At 62.9% G+C, this 24,797-nt stretch overlaps 4 protein-coding genes across 37 annotated transcripts; 1 reads left to right on the top strand and 3 right to left on the bottom strand.

The window, feature by feature from the left end:
• Positions 1-618: 618 nt before the first annotated feature.
• Positions 619-5,163, bottom strand: LMF2 (lipase maturation factor 2). 4 transcript variants are annotated; one of them, XM_026019753.2, is made up of 14 exons: positions 5,008-5,163; positions 4,308-4,561; positions 4,151-4,179; positions 3,800-4,017; positions 3,549-3,727; positions 3,008-3,149; positions 2,752-2,889; positions 2,578-2,683; positions 2,408-2,504; positions 2,158-2,340; positions 1,882-2,050; positions 1,644-1,755; positions 1,471-1,567; positions 619-1,372 (listed from the first exon to the last, which is right to left on the bottom strand). In XM_026019753.2, exons 1-14 carry the CDS (start codon positions 5,099-5,101, stop codon positions 1,070-1,072), a joined length of 2,121 nt encoding a protein of 706 aa, XP_025875538.1. In that variant the 5' UTR covers positions 5,102-5,163; the 3' UTR covers positions 619-1,069. The 4 variants fall into 4 exon arrangements, with proteins under 4 accessions (XP_025875538.1, XP_025875539.1, XP_072597178.1 ...); XM_026019754.2 differs by having other exon boundaries at positions 2,752-2,886; positions 5,008-5,162; XM_072741077.1 differs by having other exon boundaries at positions 619-1,390; positions 5,008-5,143.
• On the top strand, positions 5,155-18,846 carry NCAPH2 (non-SMC condensin II complex subunit H2). Of its 31 annotated transcripts, none has more exons than XM_072741103.1 (22): positions 5,423-5,689; positions 6,557-6,780; positions 9,729-9,999; positions 10,109-10,210; positions 12,668-12,723; positions 12,810-12,894; positions 12,972-13,040; positions 13,165-13,244; positions 13,331-13,464; positions 13,741-13,818; positions 14,199-14,329; positions 15,172-15,231; positions 15,546-15,612; positions 15,809-15,916; positions 16,011-16,064; positions 16,222-16,292; positions 16,373-16,466; positions 16,553-16,624; positions 16,714-16,766; positions 16,847-16,948; positions 17,042-17,191; positions 17,257-18,846. In XM_072741103.1, the coding sequence occupies exons 4-22, from the start codon at positions 10,151-10,153 to the stop codon at positions 17,395-17,397; spliced, it is 1,665 nt and encodes a 554-aa protein (XP_072597204.1). In that variant the 5' UTR covers positions 5,423-5,689; positions 6,557-6,780; positions 9,729-9,999; positions 10,109-10,150; the 3' UTR covers positions 17,398-18,846. The 31 variants fall into 31 exon arrangements, with proteins under 31 accessions (XP_025875607.1, XP_025875606.1, XP_072597181.1 ...); XM_072741100.1 differs by having other exon boundaries at positions 5,440-5,689; positions 9,729-9,907; positions 13,738-13,818; positions 16,556-16,624; XM_072741087.1 differs by having other exon boundaries at positions 5,440-5,689; positions 9,729-9,907; positions 13,738-13,818; positions 16,556-16,624; positions 16,711-16,766.
• SCO2 (synthesis of cytochrome C oxidase 2) lies at positions 14,700-18,483 on the bottom strand. The gene has a single exon (XM_072741105.1). It carries the CDS (start codon positions 18,481-18,483, stop codon positions 17,683-17,685), a length of 801 nt encoding a protein of 266 aa, XP_072597206.1. The 3' UTR covers positions 14,700-17,682.
• A 3,416-nt stretch (positions 18,847-22,262) lies between the features above and the next one.
• Positions 22,263-24,344, bottom strand: CIMAP1B (ciliary microtubule associated protein 1B). Its single transcript, XM_026019799.2, has 7 exons — positions 24,213-24,344; positions 23,518-23,658; positions 23,226-23,429; positions 22,907-23,011; positions 22,697-22,818; positions 22,480-22,620; positions 22,263-22,391 (listed from the first exon to the last, which is right to left on the bottom strand). The coding sequence occupies exons 2-7, from the start codon at positions 23,624-23,626 to the stop codon at positions 22,311-22,313; spliced, it is 762 nt and encodes a 253-aa protein (XP_025875584.2). The 5' UTR covers positions 23,627-23,658; positions 24,213-24,344; the 3' UTR covers positions 22,263-22,310.
• Between the last annotated feature and the right edge of the window lie 453 nt (positions 24,345-24,797).

Raw genomic sequence — 24,797 nt, 5'->3', positions numbered from 1 at the left:
CCGGTCAGAGGGGAGGGTTTTCAGTGCCACGAGGGGGAAAGACCAGCGGCCCTCGGGATCGGAGCACAAGGTGGGCCGGGGAGGCTGTGCCACGGGTCCTCCAAGGGCAGTGCCCTCTTGGCCGCAGACCCCTGGACAGACCCAAGGCTGCTTCCTGGGGGTCGTGGGTCCTCCCTCCCCCTCCACAGGGCTCTCCTTCCTCTCCCACGCCCCCCAGCACTCCGCCGCTCAATGCCCCCGATGTGGCACCTGTGGTGCCGGCCCTGCCCAGGGAGCTCTGGGGCTCTGACCCTTCAGCCGCTTCCTGGGATGCGGAGGCAGGGGCAGGAAAGAAGGAAGGGGCTGGGTCCCAGTGCTCCCAGGCCTCGGGCACTCTGGGTCCCACAGTCCCACACGGCCACCTCGTGGACGTCCCGTGAGCGCTGGCGGGCTGGCCGGGCCATGCGGGAACTCGCCCTCGTGTCTGTTTAATGCAAGACATCAAGCCGGGGAGAACCAAGGCCCCCCAAAAGCCAGGGAGCAGTCAGCGGGACAGCATCTGCGCCGTGTTCCCCGCCAGGGGCAGGGACGGCCCGTGTCCTCAGGGCTGTGAGGTGGAAGGAGACAGCAGACGCGCGCTCAAACACAGAGCTGCCTTTATTGATCCTGGGCCGCAATGCCCAGGGCTCACGGTGTCTTCCCTCCTCCTCCCTTGCGTCCTCAGCAGGTCAGCCGAAGCCCGGCCTGTGCAGGGGTCGGGGCTGGGGGCATCAGACCTGGCTCTCTCCAGAAGGAAAGGGCCTCCCACAGCCCTGGTTAGTGTCCTGGGAAAGACCCCCAGCTGAGTCACCTGCCCACCTCGTGGTGGAGGCTGAGGATGGGCTGGGGAAGGCCCCGGTCGCGCAGGTGTTGGGGTGGTGGGGCCTCCACACAGCAGGGCGGCCAAAGCCTGCCCTTGGGGACCGCATCCCGACCTGCACCTGTCCCGGCACCTGTTGGCTAAGGCACGCTGGCTGCATGTGTCCTGCTGCGGAAGGCCAGCGGCGTGCTGGGGACCCGACCCTCTGGACACGTGGCTGACGGAACGCGGCTACTTTTTCCTCCTAGAAGCCTGAACGCTGCCGCTGCAGTTGTCAGGGGCGGGGGCGGCCGCTTTGCCGGCAGGCCCGCAGTGCTTCTTAGGGGCCAGCCTGTGCTTCTCCTCCTTGGCCACAGGGGAGGCGTGGGGGGGACGGGGCCCCAGCAGGGCCTGCATGCCCCTGATGGCCCCCACTGCGGTGAGGAGCCCCCAGAGCAGGGTGGAAGCCTCCAGGGGCGACAGCTGTTTCCGTATCCAGCGGAGGGCCTGGGCCAGGGCATTGCCAGAGCTGCGGGCTCGGGGCGGGCTCTTGTCCTGTGGATGCAGATTTGACTGGAGGCCCATGGAGACCAACCCCGGGGGGGGGGGGGGGGGGGACCACCCACCACCTCCCCCGACTAACGCCTTCCTACCTGGAGACCAAACTGTCTGAGCAGCGTGTCCAGCAGGGGGTCCCCTAAGGACACCGGGGGGAAGAACTCCTCGACCCACTGGCGTCGCCACCACTGGCTGCAACAGGGCGGTATGTCCGGGGGGGCGCTTGAGTCCGGGCCCCAGCACCCCCCACCCCTGTGTCCAGCCTTACCTCTGCTCCCCAGGATGTGAGAACCAGTACTTGTAGCGTTGAGCCCGCACGTAGGTGGGCGGCTGCTTGTGGAACGGGTACTTCTCCACGTCGTTCTGGATGAGGCGGATCACTGCAGAGCAGTAGGGCTCAGCACAGCCCAGTCTCCCCCGGCCCCTGCCACCCCTTCTCACGCTCCCTGCTCCCCCTGGGGCCTACCCTGCCAAGACCCTCCGCCTCCCCCTCTGCCAGGCCTCACCAGGTTCCCTGCCCTGCAGCAGGCGCAGGACCAGGCTCGTGAACCAGGGGCTGTGCGAGTGCGGGCCCAGAGCGGCGAACCACATCTGCCAGTCGAGACGGGGCTGGTGGGGTGCCACGATGGGGGGCGGCCGGCTCAGGTTCCCCGGCTTGTACATGAACTCGATCTCCTGCCCAGCACGACAGGTGAGCAAGACCTGCTGGACCCGACGGACCCTCCCCACCTTCCTCCCTCCATGGGTGCCTCCCTGCCCTGGGGGCCCGAGGCAGGGTCTACCATCCAGTGCTGCCCGTCGTAGCTGCCTTCCAGCACCACCTCGGGCCGCCCACCCAGACCAGTCATCCGGCGGAAGAGGCCGTAGGAGTTAGCCAGCTGCAGGTGTTCCACGGTGCCGAACAGGCGGTGGGCACCGGTCCAGAGACGCCCGTGGGTTGAGGGCTCTATGTAGGAGTATGGCACCTGGAGACGGGGCAGCAGCTCAGTGCTGTCCCTCCAGCCCCCACCCCCCGCCCCGAGTGCTACCCACCAGGCTGATCACAAACAAGGCCACCGTGGCAGTGCCAAAGATGAACAGCTGGACTGCAGTGCAGAGCTTCCTCAGCCACCCTCGCACCTGGGTCCACCTGGGGGGCGGGGGACCCAAGTGCAGTCAGGCCTGCCCTGTATAGCTCTACCCCACCCCCTCGGACCACATACCTCCAGAAGGCAGTCAGCAGTTCCCAGCCGAGGGAGACCACCCCCAGCCACATGGTGGGCAGGGTCACCATCTTCAGCCACTGGGAAAACTGATGGAAGGTAAAGGCTGCAGAAAGAAAGGAGTGTGAGGAGAGCAATCCAGCCTCTGCCCCTGTCCCCCCAGCTGGTACTCACTGGTCGTGGAGTGAACAGCAAGCTGCTCCCAGTCAATCTCCAGGCCGAAGTAATGCACGGTGCCATAGGCCAGCAGCCCGTAGACGGTACATTCCAGGAGCAGGGCCAGCAGGGCCAGCAGTGATCTGGGCCAGGCTGCTGAGCAAGACAGTCACAGGTGGGCTGGGGTCACTAGACAAGTGTTGGAGGGCAGGAAACTTGCTGGTGGGGAGTCGGGCTGAAGATGCCTGGCTGTCCGGGACAAGCTGGCACTCACAAGTGGGGGTCTTTCTGCAGCGGCCGCTGTCAGCCTCAGCAGTGAGGTTCCCATCGTCCAGGAGGGCGGTGGTGAGCACCAGGGTGAGCAAATTGAAGAAGTTATAGTTGCCAGTGACGATGATCAGGACTTGCAACAAAACCTGGGGGAGGACCCATGCTAACTCCCGAGGCCCACCCCCTTCCGGGCCCTTCCAAGCCCCTCTGCATCCCGTGCCTGGGCCTCTCTTGCAGGCATCACATCCCCTCCCTGTCACCCTCCTGGCCGTCATGCTCCCACTCCAGCCGTCCCTTATCCCCTGCTCATACCTTCTGTGGCTCCCCGTCACCTGGAGAAAGCCCAGGCTCAGCAGGCTCTGCTAACCTGACTTCTCCCAGTGAGGCTGAACCCTGTCCCACAGGCTTGCCTTCACACCCTGAGGTAGCCTGTTCCCCGCTCATGAGGCCTTGAGTGCTCCCACCAACCACCCAATCCCGGCAGGACCCCCTGGGCAGCGCTCACAAAGGCCATGTCCCGTCAGACGGCTGAGGTCCCCACTGACCTGGGAGTAGAAAGCTACCAGACGCAGGCGGCGCACGGGGGCAAAGAACAGTGGGGGGACTGCAATCTCGATGAGGAACGTGGCCACCACGCTGAGTTTGTGCAGCCAGACAGGCAGGTGGTGGGCGAACCAGGAGGCAGGTGTGGGCAGGCACTGGGTCTCATAGTGGTAGGTGAGGGCTGCAAGTGACAAGGGGTGGTCAGGGCGAGACAACCCCCAGCCCTGTCCCACGTCCAGGACGGGACGCTCACCAGTAAGCCCCCACCACGCGGGGCAACGGCTGGTCAGCTTGACCACGCCGGAGGCAAACATGAGGCGGAACAGCAGCCAGCGCACAAGCCAGAAGGGGAGGGCTTCATGGGGCGATGCCCCTGCCAGCCCACTCTGGGGGGTCTGCTTATGGCGGGGGGGCTGCCTCAGGGGGGCCACCAGCACGGCCAGGAAGCCAGTCTCCAACAGTAGGGAATCCCTATGGGGAGAAGAAAGAGCACAAAGGGCTCCTCCCCATCAAGGATGCTCCCCTCGGAGGGTCCTCCCTGGAGAGGCAACCATCCCTGCCTCCCCGGCCCCACCTGCTGCAGCCCCACACCGAGGTCACTCACCACTGGAAGTAAAGAAACACCTGGCCCACCTGCAAGGAGAAAGGCTGTCAGGGAGCAGGGGGTGTCTGCAGAGGCAGGCGGGGCCCAGGGTGGACGGGGGACTGAGGTCCTGACAGGGGTGCGGGTGGCGCGGGGGGCAGCAGGCAGCCCCACTTACCTGGCAGGCCGACAGGTAGGCAGCCCAGAGCAGCAGGTAGACGAAGAGGTTGCACAGCGGGCGCAGCAGCAGCGCGCCCAGGGCCAGCAGGGCGCCCAGCAGGCTCAGCAGCTCCAGGCCCTGCGCGGTGTCCAGCCCCAGCTGCGGGGCCTCCCACAGCAGCGTCGGGGTCTCCCAGAGCTGCCGCCAGCGCCCCTTGCCCTGCGGCCGCAACGTCCTCCGCGCAGGTAGGATGCCCTCGGCGCCGTACAGGCCTGCGGGAGGGCGCGTCAGGCTCCCCCCCCATCGCGCCGGCCGGGGCCTGCAGCCCGCGGCCCCCCCCCCCCTGTCACCCTCCTGGCCGTCATGCTCCCACTCCAGCCGTCCCTTATCCCCTGCTCATACCTTCTGTGGCTCCCCGTCACCTGGAGAAAGCCCAGGCTCAGCGGGCTCTGCTAACCTGACTTCTCCCCCCCGCGGACCCGCCGCAGACCCGCCGCAGCCGGCGACCCCGGCCAGCGCCCCCGCCGGCGGAGCTCACCCGGGCCTTCCGCGTCTGCTCTCCCACCTGCCCACCAGGTGCGCGCCCACCGCGCTCAGGGGCCGCGACCTCCGGGAAGCGGGTCACCGCACGCGCCCTTCCCCCCGGGCCGGCGGAGCGTCGGCGGGGCCGTGAGCGGACTCAGGGCGCGGACTGGGGGCGTCCCCGCGGGGCCCTCACCCGGGATCTGCGTGTACAGGGACGCGAAGGCCAACGCGTAGACGGCGGCCACGCCCTGGAGGAACAGCCGCCGCGGGAGCCCGGAGGCCGCCATGTCCGCTACGCGGCCAGCTGCCAACGCGCCCGCCGGACGCCCCGCCCCGCCCCGCCCCGCTCCGCCCCGCCCCGCCCGTCCGTCCGTCCGTCCGTCCGGCGGCAACGGCAGGCCCCGCACACAAGCAACGGCAGGCCCCGCCCCGCCCCGCCCACAAGCAACAACAAGCCCAGACCCGCCCCCGCCCGCAAACGGCAGGCCCCGCCCCCGGCAAGCCCCGCCCCCGGCCCTCCCGCAAACAGCAAGCCCCGCCCACGCCCACAAGGAACGACGAGCCCCGCCCCCGCCCCCGCCCCCGCGCGGCGCGCTCGGGCGCAGGCTGAGGCCGCGTGCGTCATAGGTGTGCGCGCGGCGTCGCGTGCTGCGTCCTTTCCCGGGGCGGGAACAGCAAAATGGCGCCAGAAGCGGTGGCGGGCTGAGGACGCTGGCTCCCCTCGAAGACCGCTCTGCGCCCCGCGGGCCGCCCCGGCCCTCCCGGACATGGAGGACGTGGAGGCGCGCTTCGCCCACCTGCTGCAGCCCATCCGCGACCTCACCAAGAACTGGGAGGTGGACGTGGCGGCCCAGCTGGGCGAGTATCTGGAGGAGGTGAGCGCGGCCCCTGAGGAGGGGCGCGGGGCGGGCGGGGCCGCGGGCGGGCGCCGGGGCGTGGGGGCCCGACCCCGCCTCGCGCGGCTGTCCGCGCCCTCGCCGCCCTCGTCCTCGGGATACGAGTATTTGGTTTTTCTCCCAATTCTGACCTTGCGTCTCGAAGCCGCTCGCTCCTGAAGTAGCGCGGAGCCGCCCTCGCACCGCACTTGGGAGCCGCGGGATGCGTTGGCGGCGGTGACTGGCGTCTCGTTCCGATACCGCGGCATAGTGCACGTTTGGGTGTTTGGGAGGGCCCGGTCGCGGGCGCAGAGCTCTTGCTTTTTTTATTTTTTATTTTTATTTATTTATGATAGTCACAGAGAGAGAGAGAGAGAGAGGCAGAGACACAGGCAGAGGGAGAAGCAGGCTCCATGCACTGGGAGCCCGACGTGGGACTCGATCCAGGGTCTCCAGGATCGCGCCCTGGGCCAAAGGCAGGCGCTAAACCGCTGCGCCACCCAGGGATTCCGAGCTCTTGCTTTTTTTAAAAAAAAAAGATTTTATGTATCCGAGAGACGGAGCGTGAGCAGGCGCGGGGGGCCGAGGCAGAGGGAGAGGCCGCCTCCTCGCGCGCCGGCAGCCCGACGTGGGCGGCGTCCCAGGACCCGGGGATCGTGACCTGGGCCCGAGGAGGACGCTCAACCCCAGAGCCGCGGCAGCCCGCCCGGTTCCCTGTAGGATGGATCCCCTCATCCTTTATGCCTCAGCTTAAATGTCAGCTCGCCACCCCGTCTAATGCAGTTCTGTCGTAGTCAGTTATATTCTCTAGAATGTTTATCACAATCTATTTGGCCTGTTCAGTCATTTGTGGTCTTTTTGCTCTAGAATGTAGGTTCCGCGAGGGTAGGAACCACGTGTGTACTCTGTTCCTTCTGCATAGTAGAGTGCCCAGCACACAGCAGGCACAGAATGAGTGTTTGTTGAATGACTGCTTGACCTGTCGGTCAGCGTCCTCTGCTTGGACACAGACTGCTGCGACAGTTCAGAGGATAGTGCTGCGTGGGGCTGCTGTGGATTCCAGGTTTCCACATTGGACTTGGTGATGCCTGGTAAATCTACTTCCTAAGTTGGTCAACTCTCTTTCTGCTTCTTTCTTTGTTTCTTTTTAAAAATGTTTTATTTATTTGAGAGAGCAGGGAGAGAAGCAGACTCCCCACTGCTGAGCAGGGAGCCCGACCTGGGGGTTGATCCCAGGACCCCGAGATCACAACCTGAGCTGAAGGTGACGGTTTATCAACAGGAGCTACCCAGGCACCCCTCCCTTCATGCTGCTTGTGTTGCTCTTCCAGACCTTCTCTACCCTTTGAAGTCTTAATTTCCCTGCTTCCGTTTTTTTTTTCTTTCATTTTCCATGCAGCTGCCAGGAATTTTTTTTTTAAGCACATCATATCACATTGGTATTCTCTTGCATCCATTTTTTAGTTGGTTGTTGAGTGTCTTCCGAGCCGAGAATTGTGTTAAATCGTGAGATGATAGTGGCAAGCAAACAGTAGTCCCTGCTTCCCCCTTGTGGGAGGATGGATCCTAATTTAGTAGCTATGTGGAGTTTTGGAATAGGTATAGGTCTGCCGAGAGGTTAAGATTTGGGCTCAGCATCCTAGGTAACAGGTGGCAGAGCAGAGGCCACCTGTCTCCTCACTGTGTCTTTGTGTAAAACTGATGAGACAGAAACAAAAACAAAAAACAAACTGATGAGACATTTGAGAGAAGAGTTGAGAGTTCCAAAAAGAGTTTATCTGGGGGCCCTAACTGTTGGGGATAAAAGGGTTTGGCTAGTCAAGGTGAAGAATGTTCGGAGGTAGGAAGGCGCTTGGCTCCGTGGACAACGCGGGGAGGGAATCGTGTGACCCTGTACAGCGAGGGGGTGGGGGCGGGCAGCAAGGCTCTCTTTAGGATTCGGAGTTTTTTCTTTTCTTTTTTTTTTTTTTAAAGGATATAGGTTTTAGTGATTTTATTTTATTTTAAATATTTCTTATAGATTTTATTTATTCATAAGAGAGAGAGAGGCAGAGACACAGGCAGAGGGAGAAGCAGGCTCCATGCAGGGAGCCCGACATGGGACTCAATCCCGGGGTCCCCAGGATCATGCCCTGAGCTGAAGGTGGCGCTAAACCACTGAGCCACTGGGGCTGCCCAGATTCGGGTTTTTTTCTTAAGAGTGGCAGAAAGCCGGGATCCCTGGGTGGCGCAGTGGTTTGGCGCCTGCCTTTGGCCCAGGGCGCGATCCTGGAGACCCGGGATCGAATCCCACATCAGGCTCCCGGTGCATGGAGCCTGCTTCTCCCTCCGCCTGTGTCTCTGCCTCTCTCTCTCTCTCTCTGTGACTATCATAAATAAATAAATAAATAAATTAAAAAAAAAAAAAAAGAGTGGCAGAAAGCCATTAGGGTTCTGAGTGGAGTGACATCATCTGCCTTGTATCTTCAGACAAGCACCTGCTTGTGAAGAGTAGATTGGAGGGGAGTGAAGGATGGGAAGAGCCCAGTTAGTGCCGAGGCCCAGGCAAGAGGTGGGGCTGGCTGAGCAAGATGGGTGGTCGCTGTGGGGAGGAGCAGACAGGCTGTCAGAGGAGCAGGGAAGGGCAGGGACCATGGCCTGGATTGAGTGCAGGAGGTGAGAGAGCACAGAAAAGAGCTGGGGCTTGTGGGTTTACGGACGGGTGGTTGGGGCGGTATCTAGGCTCAGTATGGACCTGTCCGGTGAGAGTTTTAGCTAAGATGTCCAAACGGTGTTTGAGGAAGGCAGTTAGATTCATGGCTTTAGGCTGAGACGGGAGGCCCTGCCCGGAGTATGCATTCGGGAGTTGTTGGAAGGCAGGTGGACCATGAGGTCCTGGGAGCAGGCGGGCGAGCGTAGGCTGAGGAGGAAAGGGCCATCCCTTCAGCCCAGGGCCTGGGTGGCTCAGTTGCCCTCACCTTCATACTCTCTCCTTGGGAAAGCTAGCTCCTCACTTCTTTCCAGAATGCTCTGCTCGCTCAGACTGGCCTGAGAAGCTCCCAGGATCCTATGGGAATGGTACAAGTGGCCTCTTGGTGGCACCCTCCCAGACTCCCCCTTTTCTTTTGGTGCCTAGGGCCTAATGTCTAACCTTGGCCATTATCCTGTGCTTCGGGCATCTTTGCATAATACTCATGTTCCTAAGTATTTGAATCCCAGGTCTGCCTTTGTGGCCGAGCTTGGTCTTCCTACCAGGCCTCTTCCTTCATCTGCCTGGGGCGTGTCTGTCTTTTATGCGCACCTACTGATGTTAGCACTTTGTTCATCAAAGTTATTGACCCCGGCATCAGGCCCCGGGGTAAAGGCTGGAATTGGCCCTGACAGGTGGAGAGAAGCCCTGGGTGTGCCAGCCACACTGCGGAGGCCTTCACACCGGGCAGGGCAGGGCAGGGCAGGGAGTGGGCGGCAGGGCAGATGGAAAGCCAAGGCAAAGAGTTTGAAAAAACATGCTGGGGCTTCAAGTGCTGTTTGCTGAGAGGCGTGCAGGAGAGGGGCTGAGGCGTGGGGAGCCCCTGAGTTAAGTATGAAGATAAAGGGGATCCCTGGGTGGCGCAGCGGTTTGGCGCCTGCCTTTGGCCCAGGGCGCGATCCTGGAGACCCGGGATCGAATCCCACATCGGGCTCCCGGTGCATGGAGCCTGCTTCTCCCTCTGCCTGTGTCTCTGCCTCTCTCTCTCTCTGTGACTATCATAAATAAATAAAAATTAAAAAAAAGAAAAAAGAAAAAAAAAGTATGAAGATAAAGAGTTAGGGGGCTTTGAGCTTTGAGGTGTCTTGGGGTGGCTCTGGGCGCATGCTGCAGTGTAGGAGACAGCACTGCTGTAGACGGGTTTGGGAATTGTTGGCATACAGCCTGTGGGTCACTGACAAGAGGTGATAGGAGCTGGGGCTCAGGGACCAAGCGGGGGCCAGGGGCTGCAGAGGAAGGACTCATTTGGAGGTGTTCTCTTAGTTTCTGCCCAAAGGATTGACACCAGTGTTCTGTGTGTGTCCTCCCCAGCACTCCCAGGGTGAGGGCTCCTCCTGCCCGACTCTGTCCAGCTGGCCTTGACTTGGAGGGGCTCAGTGTGCAGTGCCTCTGGGCCTCCCAAAGGGAACTGCTGTGCAGCTCCGGCTGTTTGTGCCTCACAACTCTAGGGGCTTCCCTTTTCCAAAACGCGGTCTCAGAGATTACAGGAGGTAGGAGACATCCTCGGCCTCTCGCCTCCAAAAATAAAACAATGGACAACCAGTGAGCCCAGAGCAGAGCCAGGGCTGAAGGGTGCCATGTGGTGAGCAGGCACTGCAGGCACACACACTGCATGTTGTGTGGGGTGGGCTCTCTGGGGGAGACTCGCGCAGACTTTGGCTGCCCCAAGGCCCTGGTGTTGTGTCTTGCAGCTGGACCAGATCTGCATTTCCTTTGATGAAGGGAAAACAACAATGAACTTCATGGAGGCAGCGCTGTTGATCCAGGGTTCTGCTTGTGTCTACAGTAAGAAGGTGGGTGCCGCCTGGCTGTTGGTGTCGTGTGCGAGTATCTTCCGGGACAAGGCTGTGTCCTGCTGGCACGGATGGCAGGCTCACCCTCTCTTCCTGGCCCCGCCAGCACTCTGGTCTCCCCTGCTCCTCCCCACTTGTTAACACACCTCACGCTTATAATCGAATAATTATCATCGAGGAGCAAGCTTAGATTTATAATTGCAGGGCCTGCTGCTAATGCTAAACGTCCAGCAATGTCCAGGAGAGCCCCCCCCACACAACAAAGAATCATCCTGTCCAAAATGTCAATAGTCCTAAAACCTAGAAACCATATTGTAGAGTAAGAGGAGAAGCAGGATGAAGGGAACGTGTTGAGAAAAATCGGTATTTAGGAAGTGCCCACCAGAAGGAAGTCAGAGAAAGATAAAAGAAAATGTCCTGGAAGTCAGAGTGGTAGAGAATTTTAAGGGGAAGGAAAAAATTGTTGAATTCAGTGGATTGACCCATACAGAACAGGTATTCAGGTGTCTATGGGTCTATACTTGGAAGGTCAGCAGGGGTTTCACTGAGAGGAGGGCCAGACTGTGGGGTGGGGAGAGGCCACTGGGAGGGGAGACAAGGGTGGGCGTAAGTCAAGCAGTGGTCCTGCAGCCAGCCAGCTCGTGCCCTGCTCTGGGCCCCGGCCTGGACTGGCGAGATCAGAAATGGGCAGCAGGCAGGTGTCAGAATATCCTCAGCGACAGCCAGGACTGAACCGCATGGACCTGAAGGGTGAAAGGGCAGGTGGGATGGCGGAGGAAGCAAGACCCCAGGAGAAACAGCTGAGGAGTTGGTCAGGGCCATGGGTTGCCAAGACCCCTCTCAGGAGTCTGGAGGCGGAAGTCAGGGTTGTGACGTAGGGGAGGTGGACCCAGAGTTCCTGCCTAGGGCCCAAGTATTCATAACGGAGAATAGAAGTCAGTGGCTGAGAATCAGCAGACTTGGTGGAAGTTCAGAATACTCCTGAGTGGAACCAGACTGGCTGACAGCCTGGGCAGCGTGACGGACGCTACGCGTATCCTGTGGTTTGCGAGGGCGCTGTGGGGCACACTTACGTGACTTCCCCCAGCGTGCTGAGCCGTCCCTCCTGCAGGGGCAAGAAGTGCGTGACCGCACTGGTCCAGAACTGGCGGTTTAGTGGCTGGGAGAAAGGTGCACGAGGTGAGCGTTTAGAAGTATGTGATGGGTCCCAGCTAGGGAGGGGCGAGTGACCTGCATTCAGGCCTGACCAGCACAGGACACAGTAGCTTTACTGGGGGCACCAGAAGTTAGTTTGAGATTCCGTTGGCTTTTGTCCTAGATAATCCCATTAAGTCAGATTCCTACGTCCTGCATGTGTCCTGAGAAGGAACGTCTGGGGATCCCTGGGTGGCGCAGTGGTTTGGCGCCTGCCTTTGGCCCAGGGCGCGATCCTGGGGACCCGGGATCGAATCCCACATCGGGCTCCCAGTGCATGGAGCCTGCTTCTCCCTCTACCTGTGTCTCTGCCTCTCTGTGTGTGACTATCATAAATAAATTAAAAAAAAAAATTAAAAAAAAAAAAGAGAGAAGGAACGTCTGCACAGACGTGCAGTGACAGATGTGCGTGTGGTAAAGCAAGTGCAGTGACATGTTAATAGTAAAGTCTGGAAGGTGTGGGGGGTCAGCACCATCCAGGAGGACTTTCTGAAACAATGCAGACGGTCTGTGACCTGGGCTGTCAAAGATGGTAAGTACTAGCAATGCCTCTCCGCTTATTCTCTATGAAGCGGGAACAGCGGTGGTACGTAGTTCAGGTAGACTGGATGGGGTGAAGCCCGAGTCCTGAGACGTGCCGGACACTTACCAAAGTCACTAGTAAATTAATCCAAATAAATGGGGCCCATGTTCGAAGGACCACCATCCGCGTGGTCACCGTCTAGTGCAGAGCTCTGTGCATAAAAGAAGGATTTCATGCAAACTTATGGCATGAAAACAAAGAAGCAGGGCCAAGAAGAGTTGCTTGTGTTCTTGGGCATGGTTACCCCAGAGGGAACGGCCTGGAGGGGGCACAGGTGCACAGCCTCCTGGCCAGCATCTTGGAAGTCCTGACCCTCACCGTGGGGGTGGGGTCCCACAGGTTGTGGCTGGGGCTTCTGGAGATGGGGCATTGGTGGCCCAAACCTGCAGGAGGAAAGGGGGCAGCTGTGGGTGCTGGGCGGGAGCAGCACAGACCTGGGCCAGCGGACCGCATGCGGGCTGGTGTGTGGGGTATGAAGGCAGCCACTCGTGTGCCATGTGGGGCCAGAGGAAGGGGAGAGGACCACACTGATGAGACATGCCAGGTGGACATTGGCAGGACCCTGCTGGGAGTTTTGGAGAGGACGGTGGGCTTCTGTGTGTGTCCGCCTTTGGGGAGGGCCAGGTTGCATTGAGGTCGGCTTTCCTTCCCGCTCCTCACTGTCCGCTTCTCGTCACCAGGTGGAGTACCTCTACTCGCTGGTCTACCAGGCTCTGGATTTCATCTCCGGCAAGAAGTGAGTACTTGCGGTGAGCCAGGAGGCGGACGCCCGTGTCGGGCCCCTGCAGCCTCCCAGACACCCATGCACTGGTTCTCTCTCAGGCGGGCCAAGCAGCTCTCCTCGGTGCGGGAACACGGGGCCGATGGGGACACCAGCTCCATGGCTCCCCAGGAGGGAGAGGACCAGGTGAGATTCTTGGGTGTGTGGCCGCTGCCCGCCGTGCACTTGCCTGGCGCTGCTTCTGAGCTCTTGTCCCCGCATAGTTCCTGTCGCTGGATGACCTCCCTGATGCCCGCACTAACGTGGATCTGAGGAGTGACCTGGCTCCCCGTGTGAGTGTCCCTCCTTCTGTAGGGGCTGCACTTAGCTGACAGGGGTTGGAGGGGTCATCCCATATGGGTTCCCCACATGGAGCCCACGGGACCTGTGGCTCACCCACTCTTGGCCTCCATGCAGGAGATCCTCATCATCCCTCTCCTGCCCATGGCCCTTGTGGCACCTGATGAGGTGGAGAAGAATGTCAGCCCCCTGTACAGGTATCGGCCTGAGCCTGAGGGGACTCAGATAAGGGGAGAGGCTGCTGGGCAAGGGTCTCTGCAGTGGATGTGTTTTGCCAGCACAGTTGTCAGGGGGAAGTCCTGGCCAGCCGGAAGGATTTCCGGATGAATACCTGCACCCCCCACCCCAGAGGAGCCTTCATGTTGGAGCTGATGGGCATACCCCCCACGGAGACGCTGTTGCCAAGGAACCAGGAGGGTGAGGGCTTGGGTGTGGCGGGCTTGAGAAGGAGGGGTCCCCTGTGCCTGCCGGCTCTGGTCCCACCTCCCTCCCCAGGCACCTGTTGTGAGGATGTGTCTGCTGGTGCACATCCCCTTTGCCTCCTTTGCCTGTAGCTGGCTCAACCCAGGGTGCCTGGGTCCTGGGCCAGGTCTCTGCTCTTCCTGCTGAGCCCTGGCTCTGCTGGGCCCCTGGGAGGGGTCTGCTGGGGGAGGGGTTGGGCTGACCCTGCCCAATCCCCCTCTTTGCCAGAAGCTAAGAGGGCTGAGGAGCAGCCAATGGAAGTCTCTGTGTGCGGCCCAATCCCCGTGCTCAGTGTCTCCCCAGAGCCAGGTGAGAAGGGAGCATGGTGCTGCATTTGCAGGGTGTGGGTAGGGGTGCGCTGTGCTCAGCCACCCCAGGGGTGAGGTGTGGGTAGCAGCCGTGGCTCACTGTGCTGTCTTGGTCTCGTGACTGCCCTCTGACCATTCTTGGGCCTGTGAGGTTTGGGCCTACTGCTTCTCCCCTGGCAAGCACGGATGGCAGTGTTTCAGGAGGAAAATTGGTAAAGGAAAATGAGCCAAACAGAACAGAGTGGTGTGAGAAGAGTGTGGAGTGCCCTGCTGCAGTCCCTGGGTTGGCTGAAGGTGGCCGAGTGAGGAGTGGCCTTGCAGGTTCTGGGCGTTGGCAAGGCAGCCTCCCAACTGCTGTCTGCTCTCTACTCACCTGCTCAGGTACCTCGCCAGAGGATCCGCTGCCTGCAGGTGGTGGTGAGGATGAGGATGAAGAGGGGGCAGCAGAGCTCCCTGAGGCCATGGCCCCCGAGGTACCCCAGGAGCCCCAGGAACCCCGGAGCCCACAGCAGGTGGGACCCCTACTGAGGCCTGCAGAGCTCAAGCTGTCAGCCAGGCAAGCATCCCCACGCTCACGTGGGCCATGCAGTCCTGTCTGGGCACCCTCCAGACAGCCTTAGACCTGGCCTCACCCCCAGCTCTTTGGGGTGTGCCCAGCACGCCTTTCCTCTCTCTGAGTAGGACAGCTGCTGCTCCTCACCAAGGAGCTGGGGTTCAAGGGCACGCGCCCTATGCTGTTGTGGCTGGCACCTAGGATGGTGGCTGGTTTCCAAAGCTGACTCTTCTGGGGTCGGGCTGGTAGGGGCCGGACTTGAAGGCTTTTGCTGCTTCCCACCACCCTCATGGGTCACCTTTGTGTTTTGGCCTGGAGCTAAAAAACTATTTTTATTTATTTTTAAAGATTTTATTTGTTTATTCATGACAGAGGGAGAGAAGCAGGCTCCATACAGGGAGCCTGACATGGGACTCGATCCCAGGTCTCTAGGATCACACTTCGGGCCGAAGGCGGCACCAAACCACTGGGCCACCGGGGCTGCCCTAAAAAATCTGTTAGAAGAAAAACTCTGATGCATATAAGAAAGAGGTTAACGTTTCTTAATTTTGATCGGTAGATGCACGACATTTAAAATATTTTAAAGGAAAAGGTACCTCACAACCATTTATTTATTTGTATTTTCTCCTAAAATTTTTCCTTGAGTTTTTGTGGACCCTAAGAGGGTCCCTGCAGGGTTCTTGACATCTGATGCCAGAGCACAGCTGCTGGTTGCCTGAGCCTTGGGTGCCAGGCTCTTCCTCCAGAGGAAGGGGAGGAGAGGGAGGAGGAGAGGGACCCCCTGGAGCTCTTTCTTTGCAGAGTGCTGCCCAGCCCAGTGGGTGGGTGCTGCAGGAGCGACAGGAGCCAGCATCCCTGAAGGTGAGGGGCATGGGGGCTCAGACCAGGGAGGGTGTGCTTTGAAGCTCCACTGTCCCCCCCCCCCCCCAACTCCTCCAGCTTTTAGAACCTGAGCTCCTAGCCTGAGGCCCTTTCTGTGGACTCTTTCTCAAGGAATCTTCCTTTCTCCAGAAATTAAGTCTGCTCTTCTGCCCCTCTGGGGCTCCTCCCTCCCTGCTGTGTCACCCTTAGGTCCTGAATGTGGCTGGCTCTTTGCACTCAGTGTCTGGGCTCTGGGGGGAGGGTGCACATCCTTAGCTCCCCACCCCCCATGTCCACTTGTGCTCTGTGCTCAGGAGATTCCAGACCCCTGGCAGAGCCTGGATCCCTTTGACTCCCTGGACTCTAAGCCCTTCAAGAAAGGTAATTGGGTGGGTGCAAGGGGACACCTCTCTGGCATCTGGATGGATTCTCTGGAGCACTAGCATTTGATGAGGGTGGGCTTGTATCCATTGGGAGCCTGGTGGGAACTGTGCTTGTGCAGCTGTTCCTGGGACCTGTGGGTGCCATAACCTACCACAGGGCCCAAAGTTGTGCCCCCATAGTCGTTTACCCCCAGGTAGGCCTTACTCCGTGCCCCCCCGTGTGGAGGAGGTTCCAGGACAGAAACGCAAGAGGAAGGGTGCCACCAAGCTGCAGGACTTTCACCAGTGGTACCTGGCTGCCTGTGAGTGGTGGGCTGGGGCTGGGCCAGGGTGGGAGGGTCCGGGGACAGCCTACAGGGACTCGGCCTCATTCCTGCTGACCAAATTCTCTTGAAGACGCTGACCATGCCGACAGCAGGAGGCCCCGGCGGAAGGGCCCGTGTTTTGCAGGTGAGGTCAGGGTTGTGTGCACTCTCCCCAGAGGTAAGGTGCTGTGGCATCATCTGTCTGGTTCCCCTGGGCCTGGGGGTGCCCAAGGCTCTAGGGAGACTGGGGTGGGGGCCCGGGCAGGACACGGGAGCACCTCTCACAAGGCCGTTGTGTGCAGACATGGAGGTCCTGTACTGGAAGCATGTGAGGGAGCAGCTGGAGACTCTCCGGCGGCTGCAGAAGAGGGAGGTAGGTACTGGCCCCTGTGTGGAGCTCGGATGGCTCCTGCTGGGAGATAGCAGTGCCCCTCATGGGTGCTCTCTGCACAGATGGGTGAGCAGTGGCTGCCGAGGCCTGATGAGGGGCTATGGCCTGGGGACGATGACAACCTGGAGGATTCCCTGGAGGATCTGAGGACAGCAGGTGGGAGCCTACTGGGATGGGCCAGGGTGGGGATTCACATCCGCTGCCAGCCAACCTGCATCCAGCTGGGGCTTCTTGTCTACCAGCAGATGACTTTCTAGAGCCTGAGGAGTATGCAGAGCCTCCTGAGGCTCAGCCCGGGGCCACTGCAGACCTGGGTAGGCCTGAGAGGGGGTCCCAGAGAACAGGGGAGGGAGGAAAGGGCGTGGCTCGCGGCCGTTGCAGCTCAGTTTCTGCTTTCCAGAAGCAGAGGCCATGTCAGCATCCCTGAGCTACGAGGAGCTGGTCCGAAGGAATGTGGTACGTCTGAGTGAGAGCAGGTGGGGTGCTGGGGGAGGGGCCCCTGCACAGAAGGTGACAGCTCCCTGGTCCTCCTCCAGGAGCTCTTCATTGCCACTTCTCAGAAGTTCGTCCAGGAGACAGAGCTGAGCCAGCGCATCAGGGAATGGGAAGACACCATCCAGCCCCTGCTGCAGGAGCAGGTGAGGGGTTGAGCTGAGCTCTGGCTGCGAGTCAGGACACCCCCCCCCCCCCCCCGCCTTGGTTTTGCCCCAGGATCTCGCCCCTCCTTGTAGGAACAGCACGTGCCCTTTGACATCCATACCTATGGGGACCAGGTGGTCTCAAGGTTCAGCCAGCTCAACCAGTGGTGTCCCTTCGCGGAGCTAGTGGCTGGCCAGCCTGCCTTTGAGGTGTGCCGCTCCATGCTGGCCTCCCTGCAGCTGGTGAGTGGCCTGGGGAGCCTGGGAGGGACCTGGTCCCCGCTTCTGCTGACACCTCATCCCTACAGGCCAACGACTACACGGTGGAGATCACCCAGCAGCCGGGGCTGGAGGCGGCCGTGGACACCATGTCCCTGAGACTGCTCACGCACCAACGGGCCCACAAGCGCTTCCAGACCTACACTGCTCCCTCCATGGCCCAGCCCTGAGTGGGGAGCGCTGAGGCTGGGAGTGGGCTCTGGAGCTCCCCCAGGGGTGCCGGGCACCCATCTGCCCGCTCCACCCTGTTTCCTGGCTGGCCCAGCCCAATAAAACGGTGTTACCTCCCACCTAACTCTTAGAACCCGTCAAGTCCTGCTCTGCAGGGAGAGGACCGCCTGTACCCTGCACTCTCTGTGAGTGACCGAGTCCTGAGCCCCTTCCTGCCCTTGCCTCCTGGGCTGCGGTACAGATCACAGGCCCGCCATTCCATCACACCCCCTTTAATGAGTGGCTCAGTGCAGGACGCTGCGGAAGGCAGCCATGTGGTGCCGCACGCTGTCGGCGATCTGCTGTGCGGACGCGGTGCGGCCGTAGTAGTCGGTGAAGAGGCCATCGGGGCTGAGCAGGTAGATGGCAATGGAGTGGTCCACGATATAGTCCTGGTCCTCGTCCTTGGGGCCGGCGCGGTAGTACACGCGGTAGCTGCGGCTCACCTGGGCTACCTGCTCAGCAGACCCAGTCAGGCCCAGCAGCCGCGGGTGGAAGTCCTGGACGTAGCGGGCCATGGCTGGGACAGTGTCCCGCTCGGGGTCCACAGTGATGAAGATCGGCTGCACAGGGGGCAGGCCAGGCTCGGCCTCTAGGTCTCGGACCACCTGCACCAGCTTTTCCAGCTCATCGGGGCAGATGTCGGGGCAGTGAGTGAACCCAAAGTACAGGAGCACCCACTGGCCCCGGAAGTCGGCCTTGCAGCGTGTGTGTCCATGGTGGTCCAGCAGACTGAAGTCCCCCTGGCCCACCGCCGCCTGGCGCAGGGCCTCTGTCCTTCGTAGCTGCTGCCTCTGCTCCTTCTCCTTCCTTGCAGCCAGCCAGGCCCCGCCCAGCCCAGCCCCAAACAGGGCGGTGACCAACAGCCTGGTCCGAAGCCCAGGGCCCTGGGGTCCGCTGGGCCTGCCTGTCCCTCCAGGGCCCTGCGTGGACAGGAGCCCGCAGCTCATGTGGAGGGCCCTGCCTCCTGGGGTCCATCGGAGGGCTGACGGCTTGAGATGCGCAAGCCTGTGCCAAGGCTTGGGTGCCCACGCCAGCAGCAGCATGGACCTGATGCTCCTGGAGGACAGTGTGCCGGGGTCAGGAGCCTGAGGTCACCTCAGTGTCCTGGGTCAACCCCGGTGGCTGCAGGGAGCTGCGCCAAGCCCACGCCAGCTCTCACGGAGGCCGCTCCCACGGTGCTCCGCGGACGAGCTCAGCTGCGGCTCAGGAGGCCCCCAAGCCCGTGCCCCACGCCCGTCTTTCCCCAGCGCCGGCTCCCACCCAGGCCTGGCCGCGCCTGCGGCTCCGCGCGGCCCTCCTGTCCTCTTGTCCTCCCACCCCGCCGGCGGGCCGCATCCCACGTGCATGCCTCGCCGGGGCGCCTGAGCATGTGTGCCTGTTTGCAATAAACCCCCATCTCTTGAAAAGAAGCGAGTGAGTCTGTGGCTTCAACCCCCGACGGGCGGCCGAGCCCGTGCTCAGCAGCAAGCCTGGGTCCCAGCAGAGGCGAGGTTCCCACGGCCGCAAGCCCCGCCTTCCTCCCCTCCCGGCCTCCGTGCCGTTCTCGCGGGAGCCCCCTGGTCCTAGGACACCCCTCACCTGTTCGGCTGCGGAAAGGTCCGTCCCGGGGATTCCCACGTTTGCTCTCCGCCACGTCCGGTGGCCTGCGCTCCGGGCTGGATGACCCTCGGCCCGCCCACGGCCGCTCCACGCCGGCTGCGCGCGCCAAGTTGCCTAGCACGCGACGGCGGCCCGCGGCCACCTCCCGGGCCCCTCTCCTGGGAGCGCACACCTTCCGCCCAGCGGTCAGCTGAGAAGGCAGGACTCCCGCGCGGGCCACGCGCCGAGCGCGACCCAGGCTCCCCGGGACCCGGCCCGCGCTCCACAAACTCGGCAGCGCCGCACGGCAGAGGTCGCCGGGCTCGGGCGCTCCCGCACACGCTCGGCGCCAGAGCGCATGCGCGGGCGTGCGTGCGGCTCGCCTCTTCCCTCCCCCCACCTCCCGCCGCGCGCGTGCGCAGAAGTGACGGGCGCCGCCTGAGGCTGCGCGCGGGGCTTCCGCCCGGCCCCGCCCCCCCTCACCCCCTCGCTCTTCCCGCCGGCACCGGGCTCGCTCTTCCGCTCCACGTCGGCGCTGGGCGCGCGGTCCGGGGCATGACGCCCCCTGCAGGCCAGCGGGGGCGGCCGGACGGGCTCCGTGGAGCGGGCCCGAGGCACCGGGGGGAGGGCCAGGAAATGGGAACTCAGGGAAGGAGCCGGGCTTGCCGGGAGGGACGGGGGTCTCCGGGCTCCCGCTATCCGCCGGCGCGGGGGTCCCGGAGCCGAAGCCCGGGCCAGGACTGGTCAGTCTGCACCCGGGGGCCCTGGGGCTGAGCCGTCGTCCAGCTCCCGAGGGGCGTGTGAGGCCAGCCCGCCAGAGTTCCGAGGGGGAGAGGAGAGCTCCCATTAGGAGACCGCCCGACGGAGAGGCCGCACGGGCTCCAGCGGGCACGGGCAGGTGCTCACGGGCGCTCCTGCCAGCCCGGGCGTGGCCAGGGAATCCGGGCTCCCCGGCCTGCAGGTCCACCAGCAGCGGCTTCTCACTGGTGGAGGATGGAGGCGGGGGCGGGGGGCGGCAGGTGGTGAGGGGCCTGAGCTTCCTGGGAGGGGACGTCGGGGATGCTCTGGGGTCAGGGATGCTGGACATCGAGGACCAGGTTCCCTACTGTGGGGATGTTAGGTCACCTCTTGAGTTGGTGGTCAGGCATCTTGTTCTGTTTCTTAAGTAATCTCTACACCCAACATGGGGCTTGGAATCAGGACTCAGATGGAGTGGTACGCTCGACCAACAGCCAGCCCGGCCCCGGTGGTCAGGCGTGTTGTGATGTGGGGCCCCTGACCCTGGTGTTGCTTCGGATCACCTGTCTGGGGGAGGTCCGGTGGTCCCCTGATGAGAGAACCTAGACTTTGTGGGGTCAGAGGTCAGGCATCTTTAATATGCAAACGGTAGACCCAGAGTCTGGGGTCAGGTTACCCATGATGACTGGCAGGCTGTCAACTGTGGCGGACACCTCTGGCTTCATACAGGAGTCCATCTGCCGGAACCGGCCTCCTGCCCTGACCCATAGGAGAGTGACCCACTGCCTCCAGCAGCCCTTATGTCTGGCCAAACTCCCTTGCATCAGGGCTCCCAGTGACCTTCATTGACCCCTTCACTGACCCTGATCAGAGGTTCATCAGCAACAGGTGTCCAAGACCATGACCACAGACTTAGGAACAATTCTGATGAGTCCTCATTAATGACTGGTTTGACTCATCATTGATTTGACTCATCAATGTCTTATGGCCCATTAATGGTTGATTAGAGGCCAAACAGTGATTCTGATCAAATCTCTATTAATGACTCCAAAGTTTCACTGATAATCCAAGTTCAGTGACCATCAATGACTCATAAATAACTTTGATTAATATCCGACCCTGGTTAATGACCCATCAGTGATCCTTCAGAGATTCTGGCCAGTACTACTATCAGGCACCTAGATCAGTGACCAGTCAGCCCACCTGTACCTGCTCTGGGCTCTAGATGACAGTGAATCTAGAAATGGACTCCAGTTTGTCCAGGTTGCACCCCCTCACCCCATTCCCCATACCACATCTGTTGATCCCTGGTACCTGCTGGGCAGGTACCTGAGTGCACCCGCACAGCTACTCCTCTACTTTCACATCTCCCCTTACTTTCCCTGGTTAGGACTTCAGCTGGAGTTCTAAGCAGTTGTAGCGGATATAGGGCTGGCTGAGAGGGAATGGAAAAGAAACTGTCCTCATTTGGTTTGGGGAGTGATGGGGAAGAGGCTAGTACCCATTCCTAGGGGCACAAGTCTGGGGAACCAAGGGAGAGGAATACCCAGCTCTTCCCTTGGGAGTCCTGACTAGGGTACCGAAAGGGAAGCTGGACAACTTGGTCCTATGATGGGGGCTGATGGGGAGGGGGAACCTTCAATTCCATCCTGGGGGTCAGAAGCCTGGGGTCTGCCTTTGGGGACTCCGTCTAGGCCAGGCTGAAACTAGAAACTGCCTGTGGGCTGCTGACCTCTTTGGGTCAGACATTCTGGGCTGGAGAGGAGGCATCTTCTAACCTTGCAGTCCACAGGCAGCCAGGACAGGTAGGAGGACCAGGGTGACCTTGTCCCCCACTGCTCCTGTGGAATGCTCTGAGTGCTGAGCTGTTGTTCAGACTTGGCCCAGGCCAGTGCCTCGGTCTTCTGCAGACCCAGGTCTTGCAGTGGCATGGCCCGGGGGCATGGGATACAGGGGTGTAGCCAACACGGGGGGGGGTGTCCCACAGTGGTGGGTTCTCCTGGGGTCACTGACAGTGGGGGCCCCAGGGTCAGAGGCGCCCCGAGGTCCGCCTAGCTCAGGCGGATCAGCTCCGGGAGTGGCTCAGGCTCTGGCTCTCCCCGCGAGAGGTCAGCGGGTGCGCCCGGGCAGGGCCCCTGTGGCTCCATCGCCCCGGGCCTGCGGGGTGCGACACCGCTGGAACCTGCCGCCGCCCTGTGTCGGTGTCTCTGCGGCAGGAGCGCTTGGCCCGGCCCCGCCCTCCCGTGTCCGCTCCTCTGCCCCGGTGTCGCCTTCTCGGATCCCAAAGGCGGCCCACGGCCGCAGGTGGACGGCGGGGGCGGGCAGCTCGGATGGGCGGAGCTCTGGGCTAATGGCCGCCGCGGGGGGGCGGGACGACCCTGCCGCGCGACCAATCACGGCAACGCGTGCCTTCCGGGGCTGGGCGGGCCGGGACCCCGGGGACCGAGCGCCGCCCCCCCCCCCCCCCCCCGCCGCGCGCCCGCGGCGAACAGAGGGGCGCACGCGCTGCAGGCTCGGGAGGCTTTATGCAAACGTGTGGGGCCCGCCCGCCCGGTCAGTCGTCCGCGTCGGTCAGGACCCGGGCCAAGTAGTCCGAGTGCCGGATTCCGAAGCTCCAGCCGCGGGGCTTCCGGTGCTGCGGGCCCAGGACACGGCGCTGACCTCGCGGGGTCCTCCAGCCCCGCGCCCCGACCCCGGACCCGGGACCCGGGACGCCAGAGCACCTGGTCCACGCTGTAGGCCGCAGGCCCCGGATTCAGGCTGTTGTCCCGGGGGGGCGAGGTCCGCGCCAGCATGGAGAACTGGGGGGCCCGGGGCTTGTAGATCGCGGGGCTCACCACGTGGTAGGCGCAGGGGCCCGGGGTCTGTGGGAGGGCGGCAGGGGCGCTGGGTCCAGCCTGCAGGCCTCGAGCTTGGGCCCCGGCCCCCGGCCGCCCCCACCTTGCTGAGGTCCTCGCAGAAGCTGCCCACTGCGCTGCGGCCGTAGATGGAGTAAGTGGGGGCCGAGACTTTACCGACGACGCGCGGGCCCAGGAGCGAGGGCACCGTGTAGGTCGCGGGGCCTGGGGGGCAGCAGCGGGCGGTGGGGGCGAGGCTCGGCCTGCACGGGGGTCCCCGCCGGGTCCCCGCGGGGCGGCCTCCCGGGCCCACCTGGGGTCTGCTGCTCCGCGTGGGCGCCCCAGTTGCGGGGCGCGATGCTGTGCCGAGGTGCACTGGGGTACGTCGCGTTCCCAGCTCGCTCGGGGAAGTACCTGCCTGCGGGGCGGACGGGGCGGTGGGCCTGCTGGGGACCCGGTGGGGGGACCGGGCTTCGGGGGTCAGAGCCGCTGGGGCCCGGGGTCCTTTCGAGATCCGGGCATGGGGGCACCGAGCCTGGAGTGGACGGTGCACGAGGGGGCCCGGGGCGCAGGTGGGGGTTCCCGGGGAGGCGGCCGGGCGGTGGGGACGCCGGGGTCACAGGGGTCCTGACCCGGTCCGGGAGTGAGGAGGGGCGCCGCGGGGCGCGGGCGGCCGTGGATGGAGTAGGCGGGGCTGCCGTCGGGGCCGCGCACGGTCATGCGAGCGGGAACCAGGTGGCTGGGGCCGGGGCCGCAAAACGTCCGCGGCGGGGGGAGGCGCGCGCCGAGGGAGAAGGCCGGGGCGCGGGGCCGCGACGGGTCGTGCAGGGTGTAGCCTGCGGGGGGGCGTCACAGCCTCATCGGGGCCCGCGCCTCCCCGGGCCCGCCCTCGCCGCGCCTTCGTCCTCCGCCCGACGCCGGTACCGATGTTCGGGGGCAGCAGGTATTTGGGGCCCGGGCCTCGGTAGAGCGCTGCGATGGGGCCGCGGGGCCGGTGCGGCCGCCAGGGGCCGACCCACACGTCGGAGCCCATGGGGCGCGGCGGGGCGCTCGGGCCTGCGGCACCTGCGGAGGCAAGAGCGGCCCCCCCTCCACCCAGGGCTCGGCCGGGCCTCCGGGCGCCCCACCTCCCGCCTCCGGACTCCGGACTCCGGACTCCGGGGCGGGGCCCATCCGGTATCCTGGGCGCCGGGCAAACAAGCGGGAGCTTTGCGGGCCCCGCGGGGTCGGGGGCACCCCCAGACCCCGGCCCCTGCCCCAGGCCTCACCCCCAGCCCCAGGCCCTGCCCCCGCCCCCGGACCCCAGCCCCAGCCCCAACCCCAGGCCCTGCCCCAGCCCCTGCCCCTAGCCCCAGCCCCAACCCCAACCCGAGGCCCCAGCCCCCAGCCCCAGGCCCTGCTCCAGGCTCCTGCCCCTGCTCCCGCCCCCTGCCCCCCAGACCCCCAGAACGAGCCCAGTCGGGTGTGAGCGCGCCAAGTTTGGTCTCAGTTCTGCCGGAAAGGAATTCCCTGGCGTTGGCGGATACTTTAGGGGCATCGGGCAAAGACACCGGGGGCGACCGGAGGGGGCGGCGTGGGGACCCGGTGCCCGGAGGGGGCCCCAAGGCTGGTACACTAACCTGCTCTTGTGGGTCCCGGCGGGGAAGGCGAGGTGGGGGGCTGGATTCCCGCCCCCGCCCAGCCAGACTCCCAGACCCCATTGTGTCCAGGTCCCGCCTCCTGGCAACGGGGGACTGGCCGCCCCTCGCCCCGACCTGGCTCCGCCCACCCCTCCGAGTCTCCGGCCGGCTTCGGTTTCTCCCTCGGGAGCCCTGGGCACTCCCAGGAGGCCTGGGGGCTGGGCCTCCGCCCGAGGCTGGCCGCACCCTCCCCCAGGCCTCAGGACACCCTTCCAGAAACGGACGGATCTGCAGACAAAAGACAGACTTGAGGATGAAGAAGCAAACAGCCTGCTCGCTTTGTCACCTGTAGAGAACTTTGTATCTATTTAAACCCGAATATTTGCAGAAACAACCTGGGCCACAAAACAAAACTGAAGACAAACATACAAATTGAATAAAGAGATAGCACATTTTTGATGGAAGTCCAAAATAATTCTTTTTAAACAAGACATCTATTTATTTGAGAGCGCAGGCAGCAGGGGGAGGGGCAGAGAATCTCAAGCAGGCTCTGCTCCCAGCCTGGCGATGGACTTGGCCCCATCC

This window comes from Vulpes vulpes, chromosome 16 (genome assembly GCF_048418805.1).
Source record: "Vulpes vulpes isolate BD-2025 chromosome 16, VulVul3, whole genome shotgun sequence".
NCBI classification, from domain to species: Eukaryota; Metazoa; Chordata; class Mammalia; order Carnivora; family Canidae; genus Vulpes; species Vulpes vulpes.
This window is presented reverse-complemented; position numbering and strand designations above follow the sequence as displayed.

Excerpts from the sequence above, each read along its gene's own strand:
- LMF2 (XM_072741077.1), bottom strand. The coding sequence starts at position 5,101 with ATGGCGGCCTCCGGGCTCCCGCGGCGGCTGTTCCTCCAGGGCGTGGCC. Across the intron at positions 4,180-4,307 it reads CCTACCTGTCGGCCTGCCAG|GTGGGCCAGGTGTTTCTTTA; the intron begins GTAAGTGGGGCT and ends TTCTCCTTGCAG. Across the intron at positions 1,391-1,470 it reads TCAGACAGTTTGGTCTCCAG|TCAAATCTGCATCCACAGGA; the intron begins GTAGGAAGGCGT and ends ATGGGCCTCCAG.
- NCAPH2 (XM_026019821.2), top strand. The coding sequence starts at position 5,582 with ATGGAGGACGTGGAGGCGCGCTTCGCCCACCTGCTGCAGCCCATCCGC. Across the intron at positions 10,211-12,667 it reads CTTGTGTCTACAGTAAGAAG|GTGGAGTACCTCTACTCGCT; the intron begins GTGGGTGCCGCC and ends TCTCGTCACCAG. Across the intron at positions 15,613-15,808 it reads CTCTAAGCCCTTCAAGAAAG|GTAGGCCTTACTCCGTGCCC; the intron begins GTAATTGGGTGG and ends GTTTACCCCCAG.
- SCO2 (XM_072741105.1), bottom strand. The coding sequence starts at position 18,483 with ATGCTGCTGCTGGCGTGGGCACCCAAGCCTTGGCACAGGCTTGCGCAT.
- CIMAP1B (XM_026019799.2), bottom strand. The coding sequence starts at position 23,626 with ATGGGCTCCGACGTGTGGGTCGGCCCCTGGCGGCCGCACCGGCCCCGC. Across the intron at positions 23,012-23,225 it reads CCTCCTCACTCCCGGACCGG|GCAGGTACTTCCCCGAGCGA; the intron begins GTCAGGACCCCT and ends TCCGCCCCGCAG. Across the intron at positions 22,392-22,479 it reads CGGCCTACAGCGTGGACCAG|CACCGGAAGCCCCGCGGCTG; the intron begins GTGCTCTGGCGT and ends CTGGGCCCGCAG.